Below are 17,638 nucleotides of genomic sequence, written 5' to 3' on the forward strand. Positions count from 1 at the left end.
TTATAGTGCTGATGCTATCGATTTAGAATAAAAAGCACCTTTTACCTGCATTATCAAGAAATGTGATTATCTAGCCTGAAAACTCTGAAAATATCATATATGTATTTTTCTGAATTTGTGAATTCTGTTTAATCTCTTAAATAGCTCTCATTTTAGATAACAATATACTAGTTTTTTTCTTTCATTTTCTGAGTCTCAGAACAAAGGCCAATTTCTGCAGCAATGTTAGAATTGCAGTTCCAGCCAGGAATATCTAATGGAAAAAAACAAAACCAGATAATCACATTCTAATGTTTGAACAATGTTAACCTTCTCCCCAACCCTCAAAATGGCACCCAAATATCCTCACGTTGCTCTTCATTGATACCTTTCTCAAAGATCATAAAACCCACCTATATTATATTGGATGCTTAAAACAAATAAAAAGAAATAACTGAGCATAGTAAACACGTTACCCAAACCTAATTTTATAGCTGAAAATTGTGCAGCTTATTAAAAAAAAAAAAATAGAGTTGACTTTAAAGGCTTCAGCCCATTTTCTTGTTGGTTTAATAATTATATTTGTTCCTCTTGTCTTTTACCTAAGAGACTGACTTTCCAACAATCATAACTACTCTTTTCACTCCCCCCCCCCACTCCATTGGCTCAACGTTACATGCAACAATGCCTCTTTGATTGTTGCCAGTTAATAATACTGCTGGATTGATTCTGTAACACTGTCCAGGGCACAATACTGCACAAAGCGATCAAAGAGCTACCATGTAACTTAGTGGGTGAAATCATTTTTCTCCCTTTAAAAACTTGGTATGCCTTCGTTGCCATGAAGGTAGGTACGTACTGCCAGGTTCACAGAAACAATTTCTGAGCCCTTCATTTTCACCTAGTTAGAATCAAGCTTGCTTGTGACAGTATTACTTGGGAAGAAGTTCCTAGTGGAAAATACTGTTGTTTCCTTCTTGCTCAACAGACCATTCTCCATTGAGACATAAGCCCAGCCAATCTCCTTCGACTTTTCTCTAACAAACAGCGCAGAGCACCTGAGACGTGTCTTTTACACTTGGGTCTGGTGCTGAGTCTCAATAAATGGAATGTGAAGGCTGGCGAGGCTGAGCTCCCCCACGCTCTCATAGTCACTCATGGCTACTTCGGAGTCGTCAAAGCCGCAGTTGGCCGATACATCTGAGGACGAGGTGCCTCTGGAATTGTGCAAGGATAAAGACACACTGTCTGCTGGTCCCGTGGCCTCTGTGCCCTGGTTCATGCTCACAGCAAAAGTACTAAACTCACAGCTGGCAGGTGGGCCCACCAAATCTGTTTCGTTGGGAAACGGGTGAGGAGGGAGGTACTGGCTTGGATGGAACTGTGGCCTTCTCCTGCAGTCTGGACTCAGCGTGCTGGCCAGTGAGACAGGCTGGGAGGGCGGCAGGGCCTCATAGTGGTCCGGGAAGTCCTCTGGCAGGGGAGGGGGCAGCTGGTCCTGACTCAGGAACTCCTCTTCATGAGGGGGTGGGTATTCGCTGTCGATGTCATATCCGCCCAGGTAGTAATCGCTCTCCAACTCCCGTGTGCTGCCCTGGTGTGCAGAGCCTCCATCTTGGTTCTCGTAGTTGGGCACTTCCTCTATGTCCGATAGGCGGGCGCCTGGCATCCAGTCGGAGGTATCCCAATGATAGGCTGTGAGAAAAAAGCCAAGACAGTTAACTTCCTTCAGGCTGGAGCTGGGGCAGGACTGGGAGAAGAGCAGAGAAGGGACCTGACATGCAAGCCTTAACATCCAAGGGACCCTAAGAAGCCAGGGTCATCCACGTGCTCCTTACAAGGGCCTATCACAGGGGCAGGGGAAAAAAGGCGATGGCAGCTCTGAGAGATGGTGTTTGGTTGCTGCAGAGCCTCACACCAAGCCATGCCATGAGAGATGGCCAGCAAGGGCGTGCTGAGGAACAAAGTTCTAAGGCCCCCACCCCACCCCTCTCCCTATCCACACGTTACGTGCAGAGCAAGGCTGGCAGCATGCTCATGGAGAGGGAACCAGTTGGACCATGGACCACAGAGGGCGGGGGGATTTGCAGGCAAGTGGATGAGTCACACGCAGGGGATGAGGCTGGGGGAAGAATGCTGGTGGAGCTTTCACCTCAGTACTGAGCACACGAGACACCTGGAGCATGCAAAATTCAGATCAAAGAACTCAGAAAGGATGGAGGGAGAAGGAAAGGGTAAGAACGGACTTAGCAAATCAAAATGCATAAATAAAATGTTATGTTGGAGTCTTGGCAGAGTCACCTCGGTTGTAGTTCTGTCCTTGATCCATGACAGACACTGTTTAGATATAAAGTGAAAAGTAAAACTGAAATCCAAGCCATGTAAAGGGGGGACAAAATAGAACATTTTAAATAAACAAACAACAAAAAACCAAAACAAAAATATGCTCCGAAAGGTCTACGGGCTATGACTAATTTTAGCTTTTTTAAATTCTCTCCATTGTTATTTAGGAAATAAAAAAAATAAATCCCGTCAATACCAGGCTATAGTCTCATTAAGGCACTAATAAAATCAATCCCCATAATATTGTAACTATGAATAGGAAATAAAAAAAATAAATCCCGTCCATACCAGGCTGTAGTCTTATTAAGGCACTAATAAAATCAATCCCCATAATATTGTAACTATGAATGATTAGTTAAGTGTTCCCAGCACATAGTAGGTGCTTAATGAATACATGTCAATTGTAAGAATGAAGTTAGTATTAATCTGGACTCCAACTAATTGGGTCTTCTTCTCTTGGAAGGGATTTAAAAAAAAAAAAACCAAAACAGTACCCCGATATTTAAAAAATTACGAACCAGTTGTTTTTTCAGCTTTGTAAAATTTAATCAATAAACAACCAGCATCTCATTTGAAACCACCTGTTTACTGCCCCCTCTGTTGCCAGATGATTAAAATCTCCCCTAATCCAAAGTAATAAGGGATCAAAATTTCCAAAAGAATAGCTCTTTAGACAAAGACATGCTATGGAAGAAAAAACGTAAATACCTTCATTTTCTATATTGTCAACTACATTGTTGACAAGCTGAATGACAGTCACTATGGATGCTTGTGGTCAGGAAAAGCAGGTGAGAGGGAGGGGAAGGATAGCTTCAGGTTAGTTGTGTATTTTAAACATATTGCTAACTTCTTTTAACAACAACAGCAACAACAAAGACGCAACATGCAAACACCCAAAGCTTTCCCACAATCCTATCACTAGGTGGTGCTTCAATGGACACTTCTATCTAGGGGGTCCCAGGGATTTCTGGAACGGAGGAGAAATGTCAGCAAACTGGGGGCCATTCCTCCTGAAAGGCATGATTGGCAGGGGCTTTTGGGTCATAAACTCATGCTGATTGGCCCAGTGGAAGGCAGTGGGTCATCTTGCTTATGCTAATTTCTCATTATCAACTCCCACAGGCTATCAGAGGAAGACCTCACTATTTGCAGGGATAATTATTTGTTGGTCAGTTATGCTGTTCCAAGCCCCTCTCCAAATGCCAGTGGTGGAGGATAACCTTTGTAGGACTGACAGCTTCACACTCACATGATGCCCCCCATAGCCCAAAATGACCCAAGGCCCAGCTCCCACCTAGCCTGTCCCTGGGTCCAAATGTGGATAGAAATCAGCATTTGGTTTCTCAGTTACAATCCAGGAAGATTTCTATGGTCTAAATGGATTGCCTTAAGGGTCCCTGGGTAGTACACCTGGTTAAATGCTGGGCTATTAATTGAAAGACTGGCAGGTTGAACCCACCCAGGGGGACCTTGGAAGAAAGACCTGGTGATCTACTTCTGAAAGTTCATAGCCACGAAAACCCTATGGTGCAGTTCTAATCTGCAACATATGAGGCCACCATGAGTCAAAATCAACTTCATGGTGACAGGTATATGGGTTGCCTAAGCACCTCATAAAGAGCTCTGGTGGCACAGTGATTAAGCGCTCAGCTGCTAACCAGAAGGTCAGTGGTTTGAAGCTGCCAGCCGCTCCAAAGGAGAAAGATGTGGCAGTCTGCTTCTAAAAAGATTACAGCCTTGGAAACCTTATGGGGCAGTTCTACCCTGTCCTATAGGGTCACTATGAGTTGGTATCAACCGGACAGCACACAAAAACAACAACGAGGACCTGATGCCAGTGGCTTGTAGAGAGATGATTCAGGTTAAAAGTAATTTGCTGAAAATTCCTAACACCATTTGCTTTAGTTGGGACCAACCAGAATGCTAAGCATGAGGTTCAAGTATGTGACCCTCAGGGCACACACAACAGAGCCCGTGAGAACAGTCAACCAGGCATCATTGCTGGAGCTAGTGCCTAGAGTTTGGAAGCTATATGTTCTTGGTTGCTTCTATATAAAATGAAAATCAGCTACAGATTTTCTTCTGGCTGGGGATAAAAAAAAAAAAAAGGCAGCACAAAGATCTGGAGGTGAGCCATTATCCTAACTGAGAAAATGGTCAGAAGAAATCCACTGTTACATGGTTGATTATCCCAGCAGTAAGAGACGCAGGTGTCTGTACCTTTCAGGAGCTCCAAGTATTGGGGAAAGAGGTGGAAGACACTTGGGGGCAGGCGATCACAAAGGTAGAATATTTTACTTTCATAATTGCTTCTATGGTCTCAGAACTCACTTGCTCCTTTATTTACCCTGGGGGCAAGGACAATGTCCTTTTCATGTTGTACTCCCCATGCCCAGCATAGGGTTTAGCACACAGGAGAAACTCAGCAAGGGTTTATGGGGTGAATGATTACACAAATCAATAAACATCCAATTTTTGCTGATCGCTGATAAATGGTAAGATGACCTAATGTATAGACTGGAGTAAGGCTGCCTGTCTCTGTGGATGACTATTTGAAATTGTTCTTGGTAATCTCTTACTGTTTATGACCATTTCTGCTCTCCTCCCTTGCTCTGGGGAGACCAACACATCCTCCAAAGCTGGCTCCTCAGCTCAGAAAACCTAGTCCATCACTAGAACCTTCTCTATAAACACAGATTCACAAGAGGTAGAGGGAGCAGCTTGGGAGAGTCAGTGAGGCCCGTGAATCACATGGAATTGCGTGCAACATTTTGGGTGTGTGTACATTTTTCTAAGGACCTGATCCATAGCTTTTAATAGATTCTCCAAAGGCCCATGTCACTAAAGGATGATACCAGTTGCTATTAAGTCAATTCCAACTCATGGTGACCTCATGCGTTTCACAGTAGAACTGTGCTCCATAGGGCTTTCAAGGCTGTGAGCTTTTGGAAGCAGATCATCAGGTCTTTGTTCTGAGATGCCTCTGGGTGTGTTAGAACCATCAACCTTTCATCTAATAGCCAAGTGCTTAACTGTGTGCACCATGCAAGGGGTCTGACAGGATAAGGAGGGTTCAGTTGAATGACAATGCCACTCCTCCGACGGGAAGGAGGTGTTGCCTCTGAACTAATTTCTAAAGATGGGAGGTTGGATTCAAAGAGGGAAGAGATCACCAGTAAAACTAAAACAAAGAAATAAAGTGCACTGTTTGCTAGAGAGCATTTTTTGGGATGAGGTAGCTCCATCGTGAACCATATCAAAGACAACTTATTACTGGAGGGCCAAGGGAACTTCATCAACCCCTGAGGTAGCTCCGTAGACCTGCTCCTAGCTGCAGATCCATAGTGCTTCTTCAGTAAGGACACTCCAGTAACGGAGTCCATCGAAAGGCTGTGAACATACTCAAAACTCCAAGAACAGGTTAACAAACTAAGCTGGTTGCATCACCTTCCTCCCCACCACTGTCCGCCAGCGCAGGAAGCAGAACCCATCCCCACGAAGCAAAATCTGATGACTTCTTACCATTGTCGTCACCGGAATCTGATTGGAAGGAGCTGAGGGACTGAACCTCCGAATTGCTGCCTTTATTACTGCCTGCAAAGCAGGTTACTTCTCCCGCGTCATCAACCCCTTTGTCTTCATGGACAGCCACAGAGAAAGCAGAGATGACACTAGTTACCTTGTGCAAATTTCCAGCCCTGCCCCTCCAGAGTTCCCTTCTCTGGGCTCTTTCATTGGTTTGGAGAAAATCATTTAGCCCCACAACAGAAAATTGAATGTGCCATTGGGGGCAAAGGTATGTCAATCAAGTGATTTACATTATGGATTCGAAGCCCTCAGCCCATGGTAAATGAGCTTCCAAATAGCTGACAGCCGAAAGTAGCTGTTCCCTCCTCAAAGCGAAGTGACAAAGGGAAGAGTGAAGCGGGGATGAAGTGGCTAGGCTGCTCTTTGCCATTCAGAGTTAATTTAAATCATTTACACGAACCGATGTGGTGCCAACACCAGGTTAAATGAGAGTAAATATTTTATAGGCAAGAATGCCATTACATTTATCCTAACTTCCTTCTCTAGGGAGCAAGTGGAGTTTTCAGCTTGGCCTTCTAGAGGGCAGCGTCGCATTATTTTTGGGAATGACCATGTTCTGCGTGGGGGGCAGTCAGCGGGTATGGATGTGTTCTTACGCACGCACTTCCTCCTCTTTGCTGATACATATACAGCCTGAACAACACATACACACACTCAGGCAAACACACATTCTGTGGTGCTGCCTTCTTATTTGATGGACTAAAAGAAGCAATAAAACAGCCTGTATCTTGAGGTTGTCAAGTGAAAAATGAATTAGTCATCCAGAGATTGTCTTGCCAGCTAACTGCCTTGCTTAACAAAGAAGGAAATGTATTCCATAAAAACTCAACAATACTTTGGGGGGAAATCTGAGTTTTGGCCTGAGGTGAATTCTGGAAATAAAGCTGTTACATTATGAATGGGAGGGAGGTGAGGGGCGATGATCACCAGGAAGAGCCTCAAAGCATCAGGGAACATGATGGTACAAAGAAACGCAGACTTGTGATTAAGGGAACAGTTGTTCTTTTTGGTGGTCACAGAAATCACTGCTTCTTCCACAAAGGGTGATGTCAGTAGCAGGCATGGTGGCTCTGCGTCTGCTCTCACATGCTGAAGCCACAGCAAAATGATGAGTTGGATAAACAACTGATATAAGCGGAGAGAGACGCCTGGGAGAAATTCACCTCCCAACAGCCATACAGCAGAAAATATGAAGATGTGCCTCAGAACAGCATAAGATGCACACGGCTTAGCACTGAGCACAATGAAGGAAATGACAGATGATCCACCTTGTGAATACGCTGCCAGACATAAAACTCCTCTCTCCACTCCTCCACTTATTCAAAACCTTTCTCTTCATCGCTAAATGAAAAAGAGCTTTTCTAATTAGCTAGCGGATTGGCAAAACTGTAGTGAAGTCTAACTCTACAGAGAACTTGAGAGGGGATATACTTAAGGCTAAAACCCAAGGGCAACTACTTAAAATATGAGTGTGTATACAGAAAGACAGAATTAGCAAATAGCATGATTGGGGCAGCACTGAAATAGGAAGAAGTCATTCTCAGCCTTCCTCCATCATCAGGAAACCCTCTTCCTTTGCTATCCCTCTCCCTTCTTCATGCTTGACCTCCTAAGGTTCAAATCCTGACTCCTCCACTTATTAGTCACACACCCTTGGGCAAGTTATTGAACCGGTCAAGCCCCAGTTTTCTCCCTGTCCGATGATGGGCTGGTGAACAGTGCCCCATGGGGCAGTTGGGAGGATTTAAAGAGATGACCCAGCACCGCGCAGCACACAGTTGTGCCGGGTTTATGCTCCTCTGCGGCCTCTGCTTTCTCACCAAATCTCTTCCTCCTTAACCCTTGCAATCTGGCTTCTGCCTTGATGATACCACTGAAACTCTCTTGAGATCACTAAGGATCTTCTAGGCATCAAGCTGAGTAGTTTTCTTTCTTTCTTTCTTTTTTCCTAGCTGTGTCCTCCTTGACGATTTTATAGTATTGATACTGCTGATGTTCTTGATACTCTATTGTCCTTCAGCCTCTGCACAGCTGCCTTCTCCTCTGTCCCTCATCTCTCTTTGTTGGCAGGTGTTTGTCTCCCTTTCTGGCCCCTCCCCTCTGCCCACCTCCCACATGCAGGCATTCTCCAAGGTTCTTTTGGAGGCCTAGTTGTACCTCCCTCCCTCCACTCTTGCTCCCTCTGTGAGCTCACCCTCATAGAGATTCCACCATCCTCCATGCAGACGATGTTCAAACCTTTGCCTCTAGCCTTGACCTCTCTCCCAAACATCGGAACCACACACATCCCTCAACAAACCCCTCATACCTCCTCTACACTCATCAACCTACTTCCTGCTTCTGGTAGGCCCTCTCCAATAGTTTCCCTGCAGATATCTTCTAGGCGATTCTGACTCACGGTGACCCCATGTGTGTCAGAGTACAACTCTGCTCCACAGGGATTTCAATGGCTGATTTTTCGGAAGTAGATCGCCAGGCCTTTCTTCCAAGGCACCTTTGGGTGGACTCAAACCTTCAACCTTTCAGCTAGCAGTCGAGCATATTAACTGTTTGCACCACCCAGGGACTTTACAGATAACTTATTCATGCTTAAAGACACCAGTAGGAATGCCCCCTTCCTCCATGAAGTCACCCTTTATATCCATGTGCTCTATCTCCATTTGAAACCTGCCTCCTCACCCTCCAGCCCAACATATAGTAATCACAGCCTTCAGAAACCGCTGCTGCCCAGGGCATGACTATTACTCAAATACAAAGCCATTTGGTCTAATGAAAAGTCAGATGTTGCAACAGAGCTTGCCTTAGTCTCACTCTGACTGCTGTTAGGGCAGGAAAACAATCAGCATTTCTCACCTAGATGTTCACAGAGGCCATCTAACTGGTCTCTCTGCTTCCTTCTTTCTTTGGTCCTGTTCAGTCTCTTATCCATGGATCAGCCAGACACATCTTTTGAAACTCTAAATCGGATCATGCCATTAACCTGCTTAAAAAACTGCAATGGTGTTGCTCTTAAAATGCGTTCATTCTCCCCTGATACTCACTGTGATGTTAAGATTGTGTGTCAGCTTGGCTGGGCCGTGATTCTCAGTGTTTATATATGATCACTCCCCTGATTGAGTATGCTGTGAGTAGCCAATCAGATGAAAGGGATTTTCCTTGGGGGTGTGGCCTGCATCTTAATATAAGCAGACGTTCTGGATTTTTCCTCACTCTGGATCCAGGGGCTGCCTCCTATCATCTCACCTCTGGTTCTTGGGACTTGAGCTGTCAGCTTATCTGCTGAACTTGGGATTGGATGATCTTCACAGCCTGTGGGTGGAGCCCTGATCTCCGACCTGCAAATCTTGGGTTCGCCAGCCCCTACAACTACGTGAATCAGGAGAAATCTTGTGGTCTTGCCTGCCGATCTTGGAATTCATCGACCTTCACAGCCTATAAACAGGAGCCCTGCTCTTCAGCCTGCTGATCTTGGGCTCACCAGCTTCTGCGGCTGTGTGAACTGGGAGAGGACTCTACCCTGATCCATGGACTTGGGACATTCTAGCCTCTACCGTCACATGAGCTGTTTCCTCGATCTAAATCTCTCTCTATATATATTTATATGCTTTACCGGTTTTGTTTCTCTGGAGAACCCAGCCTAAGACACTTACCAAGCTCCAATTGCACTGACCTCCTCTGAGTCCTTCAGAACAAGCTTTCTTACCCCAGGGCCTTTGCACCTGCAGCTCTTCCCTGTGCCTAGAATACCAGTGGGTGGAGCCAAAAGGAGAGGGAAACACCACCATCTGGCCCAGACCACTTTTCCATCCTTGTAGTTCACACTCTTTGTTTCAGGGACTCTGAATTTCAGCTAAATAGAATGCCTTGTTTTTCCTCTGATCATGTGGGTCCCTCTATATGGAATGCCTTCCTCTCCCCAGACCCTTTAATCCAGCATGGTCCAACTCAGATGGTCCTCTGCTTCCCTCAAGTCTTCACTCTGCCTAGAAATAATCTCTTCTTCTGACCTCCGAGAGTGCACTTTCTGTATATCACTTATATTACTTTGCAGTTTTCATTACCGCCTAATGTGCTATTGGGAGAAGAGGGTGAAATTTAGCGTCAGGCAGACCTGCAATAGAGTACTGACTGCTCTTACTAGTTGTTATGTATTACCCTCTATGAGCCTCATTATTCCCATCTTTAAACGGGGATAATAACAAGAGCAATGCTGCAGGGCTGGTGTGAAAATTAAACGACAGAACATGTCATGGGGAATGCACAGGGCATTCCCGTGAACACCTGTGGAATAAACAAAGATGCACCACTGCCTACTTACTTTCAGATCCTGCATTCCAGTCATTCTTCCGGATGGAATCGCAGTCCGAGCGACAGGGTGACACTGCTGGGAGGTTGGGGGCCACACTACACACGACCACACCCCGCCTGGCTGTCAGGATGCGGGGTGACTCAGGGTGGAATGTGGTCATCTCCTGGTGCTCGCCCCCCAGCCCATCCACAATCTTATCCAGGTTGCTCCTGGAGTCGCTCTGGAAGCATGGGGTGTAGGCCATGGGGCGCACAGGAACCTGTGGGGGCCCCACTTCCTGATAGACATTGCGGCCGTCCCCGCCGCCCCGCGGGTTCCGGAACGGTATGCCATTGCTCTTGTTGAGCAGGGCGGCCGTGGCAGGGTCCTGCACCAGCGTGATGTTGTTGCGGGAGTAGTTCTTACGGAAGACCTTCTTACGGAAGACGATGAAGAGGACAATCAGGATGAAGATGACAAACAGGACCACGGCAATGCCAATAAGCTCCTCCTTCCCCACGTAGGAGTGGCCAGCCTGGATGTTGGGCACCACGACCGGGCGCAGGCCGCAGTACTGGCCCACGTAGCCGGGCGTACAGTTGCAGAGGAAGGAGCCAAACACGTTGACGCAGGAGCCCCCATTCTCACACTCCTCTCGCTCGCACTCGTTGATGTCCTCTTCACACCTACGGCCCCAAAACACACAAAGTCCCTCCCAAACATCAGGACCTGGAGACCCAGGCTTGTATACTGGGGCTCAATAAAGACTAACAACTTTAAAAGAAAATAAAGCTCCTAAAGGGAAGAGATGGAGCGTGACAAAGATGCTGTGTGTTGGAGAAGGCGATAATTTAGGCATTTATGGGCCCACCCATGGCCCCGAGTCATCCTCATGAGGTACAGTGTTTCTTCCTAAAACCCAATCTCCCCCAATTGTTCTGATTCGACCCAGGTAGAGGAGGGGAAAGGCCGTGATGGGGAGAGGAGAAGAAAGAGAAATAACAACAGATGCTATGAAGAGGTCTACAAACCCAGATGTGTTTCAAATATTAAAAATTTGCAATTTTAGAAAGGTCTATGGTGCATATCTCTCTAATTATGTAATATCCCCCCCCCCCAAACTGATGCTGTCATTAAAAATAAAACAACAACAAAACAGTTGTCCTTGAGTCGATTTTGACTCATGGGGACCCCATGTGTGTCAGAGTAAAACTGTGCTCCAAAGGGTTTTCAATGGTTGATTTTTCGAAAGTAGTTTGCCAGGCCTTTCTTCTGAGGCTCCTCTGGGTGGACTCTAACCTCCAACCTTTCAGTGAGCAGTGGAGCCTGTCTGCACTACCCAGGGACTCTGGGGCTGGCATAGGAGCCCATAGTCAACTGTATCAGTGTTTCTACAGTGAAACACATGGATATTTATACTAAATGAGGAAATAAAAATGATAAATTAGCCTCAGAGTAGTTTTGGCCAGGTTTTTAGTTTGCCACCAACTTACCCAAAACCCTTTCAGTTCTCAGAACTTTTGAGATTGTACAATTGCAGTTAAAGAGCTATGAACCAGAGAGGAAAAAGGCTTTGGTTTTAGCATTTTCCTCTAGTGGTTATAGTCATTTTTGGTCCTTTTGGGAAGCTAGGGGTGGCAAGGGGTAGATGGGTGGTATGAGAGCTACACATCTATATTTCTTCTCCATTCTGTGCTTATGTTAAAGGTCAGTGCTAATACAGATATTAGGAGAAAATGACAAAAGCATTCTAATGAAATAATTAAATAATTTTATTCCCTGTAAAGCAATCCATGCCTTTTTAATACTCGCTTTGAGTATAATTCTAAAGCAAACATTAAAGTCTTGCTCTTTCTTAGTTTAACATTATTTGAGAACATAGACCTTCTTTCCTCCTTGTGTTTTCTCTGCTTCAGCAATCGTTCTGATATGTTCATTTCAAAGATCCAATCACCTGTATTTTTCACCATCCACCCTTTAAAATGAAATCAAACTTCCCTAATTTGAACAGATTGAAGCCTGGTCAGTTGGAAATTAGTCCGAATCACAGATCATCTAAAAATAAATGCAGCTTTATTACTTTAAATTATATCCAACGTTTCAAAGTTGGCTAAGATTATATATATATACACTTCTAAAATGATCAAGGATGGTTCAAAATGGTGCTTTACTAAGATCTTAAAACATTTCCTTTCCAACCGGCTAACACTTTAATTTTCCTTATTTCTGGGGGAAAAACGTTTGCAGAGGAAAGGTAAATTTAGTTTCTCAGGATGATTGTAAAATGCTGGACAGCAGAGACCAGGTAATGGGTTCTGGGGAAATGGGTGGTATGTCTGCCTCAGAATTATATTGGAAATATTAAGTGTCATGGATAACTTCCTTTAAAATAATTGTTCTCCTAGTTATAGAATATATATTAATTACACAAAAATTTTAAATATAGAGAAGTATAAAGTAAAAAAAAAAAACAAAAAAAACAAATTACCCATAACCCCACTACCCAGAGATAAACCTGTTAACATTTCAGTTCCTTGTAATCATTCTTTATATATTAAGTGTATTAACCCTTTGCCTGCCACATTAGTGATAGATATTTTATCCCAGTTAGTTGTTTATTGATTTATTTTCCTAGAAGCAAGCAGCAGCCTAGAGAAAAACTACTGCACAAGCTTACTTACGTGACTCCAGTGAGCCCATCTCTACAATTGCAGATGAAAGTGTTTCCGATTGGGTCACAGGATCCTCCATTCCGGCAGGGGTTTGGGAAGCAGGCTGTGATCTCAGATTCACAGTTTCTCCCGGTAAACTGTGAGAGACAGGTACACTGATAGCCTGGGGAAACAGAGGACCTCATGAGCCGTGGCTAGACACCGCTGGGAACGCTCAGAGTGCTCTGACTCAGCCATAATGTGTCCTCCTAATTGCTTGTTGAACCAAATCTGAAGCAGGACTCATGTTCCAAAGATAGTGAACAGGTTATTTTGAACTCAGAACACATCTTGCTACAAGTAACAGTTTGGATCCTCTGCCAGTCCACAAAAATTCACCGAATTAACTACATACGTTAATGCTAGAGAGCATAGTACAGGCTCAAAGAGCAGAGACCGAGATGGAAGGAAGATGCTTTCCCCACCATACTATTACCACAGAAGGAAGGGAAAAGTAGTTTGTCCTTTGTACCCTGCCCATTTCTTTCCTAGACCTCACTCCTATCCCGTGTCCTCCCACTTTAGTCAATAATTGAAACCCCCACCTGGAGAGATAAATTGAGGATATCTGTAAACTCAGATGAATCGCAGGTTGACATACACTCACAGGGTAATGGAAGAAGTCCAGCTGTCACCCAGCTTTCCCTATTCGGAGCCTGATTTTTACATCTTTTACCCTTTCTTTACTCATGAACCCACTGTTTGGAAATAGGTAGTAATATCCCCACTGCAAAGAATATTAAATATTGGACTAATTAAGATTCTAAGAGAAAATAGAAAGTATTATCTACCTCTCAGAAAGGGAAAGGATGAATAATCAGTAAAGTTTCCTTTTTCCCTACTTAAAAAAAAAACAAAACTTAAGACTTGTTTATTTTTTTTTATATATTTATTAAAACTATATACACATATAGTAAAGAGTAAAGGTTTATTTTATAGAGAAGCAGCCTCCCTCCCATTATCCCCTCCTTAGAGGTGACCTGGGCATCCCTTTCAGTATTTTGACATTTACTGTCAATGATATTTTGCTACTATTGTGATTATTTTAGTTTGAGCTTACCACTATAAAAAGTGGAATTTAGCTGTCTTTTATTTCCACCCTTTGGTCCCCACCATATAGGGACACTCTTCTGATGTTCTCCACCTCACAATATATTGTAATATTGCAATTTTCATTAACTCAGCAATCAGTGTTTACATTTTTATGACTAACTATGAAACATTATTTACAGGAAAGCCATGGAGTAGACTATGATCATTTTCATGTACAACTTTTTGTTTTCCCTGGAGTTAATAATTGTTTTTTGTCTGTGTTTTTACTTGCTCATTGTTAATTCAGAGTCGCTGGGTGGTGCAAACAGTTAAGAACGCGACTGCTGACTGAAAGGCTGGTAGTTTGCACCAGGGCTTTGAACCAGTTGGAACTGGTTCAGTCATGGCCAGTGGAAGCGAAACTGGAACAGACCCAAATTTTTACAATGTGGGTGATCCGTAACGATAACCGAAACAGGAAAAATTACAAGTCGAAGCCCTAGAATGAGAGACTCAGAAAAGAAAAGACGTAGTGAGCCCTTTCAGGAGCATGATGCCTGAGACTGGATTATTGGCAGGACTGTGGGGAGTGATACACATTCAAAGCAGCGGGGTCCGCCGCCATCTTTGAGTGGAGCACCGCTGTTTCTGACTCTGCTCAAAGAGCAAGAGATTTGTTGCAACGCAATGCATACACGGCCCTTATTTTCTAACAGGTTAAGTATCTAGTAGGGCATCAACCTGTTATTGTTCCTGTTCTGGTTTTGCTTCCTTGGCCATGACTAAACTGCGAAGAATCTGTTTGAAGCCCTGGTTTGCGCCCAGAGGCACCTAAGAAGATAGGCCTAGCAATAGACTTGAAGGCAACTAACAACAGCATTGTTAATTCAACTCCAAACTCCTCATTGACCAGGTCTCCGTGTTTAGGTGAATCTGGTGTCTTCCATTTTCATCCCCTGAAGAAGCCTGTCCTGAGGCCTTCTGACCAGCTCTACTCTGAACGGGTTGCCCTTTTGCCCTGCTGTGCTGCTGCCCTCCTAGGAATGCCTTTACCACTCTGTGTTGGAACTTGTGTTTCTTATATCCTATGTCTTTCTATTTCTTGTTTTACCCTCTTATTTTTTTAGAACTCATTCTACCGTAGCTTCCTGAGAAAGGATTTATAGGAGGTAGTTTTGTGAGACCTTCACAGATGAACATGTCTTTACTTCACCCTTACATCTCTTTGATACTTTGGTTGTGTAAGGAATTCTAGGGGGGAACTAACACCCCTTCCATGTTACTATTGAGACGTCCAAAGTCATTTGGGTTTCTGAAAGTTTGTATGTGACCTGTTTTTTCTTTACAACAGCTTGGAGGATCTTCTCTTTGCTCCAAATTTCTTGAGATTTTACAACATACTTTACTGTGGGTCTATTTTCAATTAGTTCTGGGTACTCAGTGGATCCTTTCAATCTGGAAATTCTTGTCCTTTAACTCGGGGAAATTTTCTTTAATTATTTCATTGATGATTTTTTCCCCTTTGTTTTCTGTTCTGTTTTTATGGAATTATTACTGCTTGAGTCTCATATCTCCTGGACTTTCTCTAATTTTCGTATCTTTTCTCTTGTATATTACATGTCTGTAGGTATTTGCTTTACTTTCTGAGAGTTTGTCATCTTTATCTGTTGAAATTTTTATTGAGTTTTTCATTTCTGTTCTCTTTTTCAAAGAGCTCTTTTCTTTGTTTGCTGAGAGTTTCCTTTTTAAAACATATACTATCCTGTTCCTGTTTTGTGGTTACGATATTTTCTCTTATCACTCTGAGGATATTGATAACACTTCAACTTTGAAGTTTTCTCCCTGCATATAGTTTCTTCTAGGAGCGGTTGCCTGGCTGTGCAGAGGGAAGGTGGGAATCTGGGGATGTGACTGCCCCTTAAACAGACTTCCATCACATCTTCTTATTTTAAACACTTCTCTCCATCACCTTCTCTTCAGAGGTGCCTGATACTTCCAATACTTCCAATACTTGAGTCCTCAGCTTTCCCCTCTGCCAGGTAGAATTTGGGTTCCTCAGAGCCTCTCTTGTCTACTGTCTTCCTTACTATCTGTCAGTCTGCCTGCACCTCCGAACTTGTGTTGGTATCATCTCCTTTCCAATTGTTTGCATCTCTATGGGTTTGACTTATTAGAAATACCTTTGATGGCACAGTGGTTAAGATCTCAGCTGCTAACCAAAAGGTTGGCAGTTTGAATCCACCAACCACTCCTGGGACATGCTATGGGACAGTTCTACTCTGTCCTATAGGGTCACTATTAGTCGGAATCAACTCGACAGCAATGGGGTTTTTGTTTGTTTTCTTTTTACTTACATTGCAGTGGGGTTCTGCATCATTAACTTGAAATGACCAATTAGGCTTTTCTCATTTCTAAGATCTTTTGTAAATACGAGAAAGAACTATACACATTCTTACTTGAAGGACTCTTAGTCTGCTCTCCAAGTGGTCAGTGACTGATGTTGGGATTTTATAGATTGATCTCTATAGATATAAGATAAAAAAATCTATAAATTAAAAATAGCATATGATCTCATGGACATTTTACCAAGACCACTCTCTACAGAACTCCATATACAGAATATTATGATTGTGTGTGTGTTCATAAGGTCAGAGAGGGAAGACTCATCTTCAGGTGGCAGGTGTATGAGGCAGGAGAGAAATATTTACATTCCCAAGAGGCGGGAACTGTGTAGTCGCAGCCTCTCTGGCACCAGAAAGCAAAAAAGGTCAGAGGTGGAGACTAAGAGAGAGACACACACATAAGGGGACAAAGGACTCTTGAATGAAATGCCAGGGAGCTAAACAAAGGCCACTGTTGATGCACACTGTGTCCAAAGAAGGCCTGCCTGAAGTCCTTGAGCAGGAGGCAGTAGTCTGAGATACACGTGCTTTCAAGTACGCTGACTTGGGCTTACTGTTTTCCAGTGGGGGAAGTTGCTCACTTTGATGCAATTGGGGATTGCTGAAAGCAGGGACGATTGGGAAAAATGCTTCTTTGTGTCATCTGGCTAGTCCTTCCTCCACGGGATAAACCTATTACTTCAAGGAAGAGTAACTTGTGAGGATGAATTATGGACCAGAAAACCATAGTACAGGACTCCAGAAAGTGTGTCAATGACCAGGAGGGAGAGAAGTCAAGAATGGGAAGTCTAAGGCAAGGTAGGTAAACTCAGGTAAAACTCTTCCCTCTGCAGCTTCTATTCTGTAAGCCGCTGACAACTTCTTAAATAAAACTGTAGCAGAGGAAGTCAGGGTTGTGGGAGGGGAAGAGAGGATGGCTGGAAATGAGGGACATTTAAGTCACTATCATAGAAGCTGGATTCTAACTACGGTTGTGGGACTGATTTCTTTTATGATGGCAGAGAAGTGATTTGATGTCTCTGTGCCTTGGAAAATCAGAATTTAAAACAAGGCACTACCTCTAGTGCACTATTTTACTCACATTTCATTCTGCATTTTGTCATTTTCATTATCTTTTGTGGAATATCTAGTACCACTTGATGCAGCAGCCAGCTTGACTGATTAACCTATTCACGTTGACTGAGTGCCTAAGTAATAGGTAGTGGTGTTCCCCAGCTCACAGGGTCTTGAGAGCCTACTCTTAAATATTCAGGAATCTGGCAGACCAGTTATTAAACCACTAGCAGCCTGACATG

At 43.8% G+C, this 17,638-nt stretch overlaps 1 protein-coding gene across 1 annotated transcript in view; it reads right to left on the bottom strand.

Annotated features, from left to right (window-relative positions):
* Window positions 1–1,024: 1,024 nt before the first annotated feature.
* The window catches only part of FAT3 (FAT atypical cadherin 3), a 593,682-nt gene continuing 577,068 nt past the window's right edge, over window positions 1,025–17,638 (bottom strand). Inside the window, exons 22-25 of the mRNA XM_004385557.2 lie at window positions 12,880–13,033; window positions 10,229–10,884; window positions 5,845–5,958; window positions 1,025–1,674 (exon numbers count right to left, since the gene is read on the bottom strand). Of these exons, the coding sequence (XP_004385614.1) occupies window positions 1,052–1,674; window positions 5,845–5,958; window positions 10,229–10,884; window positions 12,880–13,033 (1,547 nt within the window). The 3' untranslated portion in view covers window positions 1,025–1,051. The remainder of the gene's footprint in view (window positions 1,675–5,844; window positions 5,959–10,228; window positions 10,885–12,879; window positions 13,034–17,638) is intronic.

Source organism: Trichechus manatus, unplaced genomic scaffold (assembly GCF_000243295.1).
Source record: "Trichechus manatus latirostris isolate Lorelei unplaced genomic scaffold, TriManLat1.0 scaffold00141, whole genome shotgun sequence".
NCBI classification, from domain to species: Eukaryota; Metazoa; Chordata; class Mammalia; order Sirenia; family Trichechidae; genus Trichechus; species Trichechus manatus.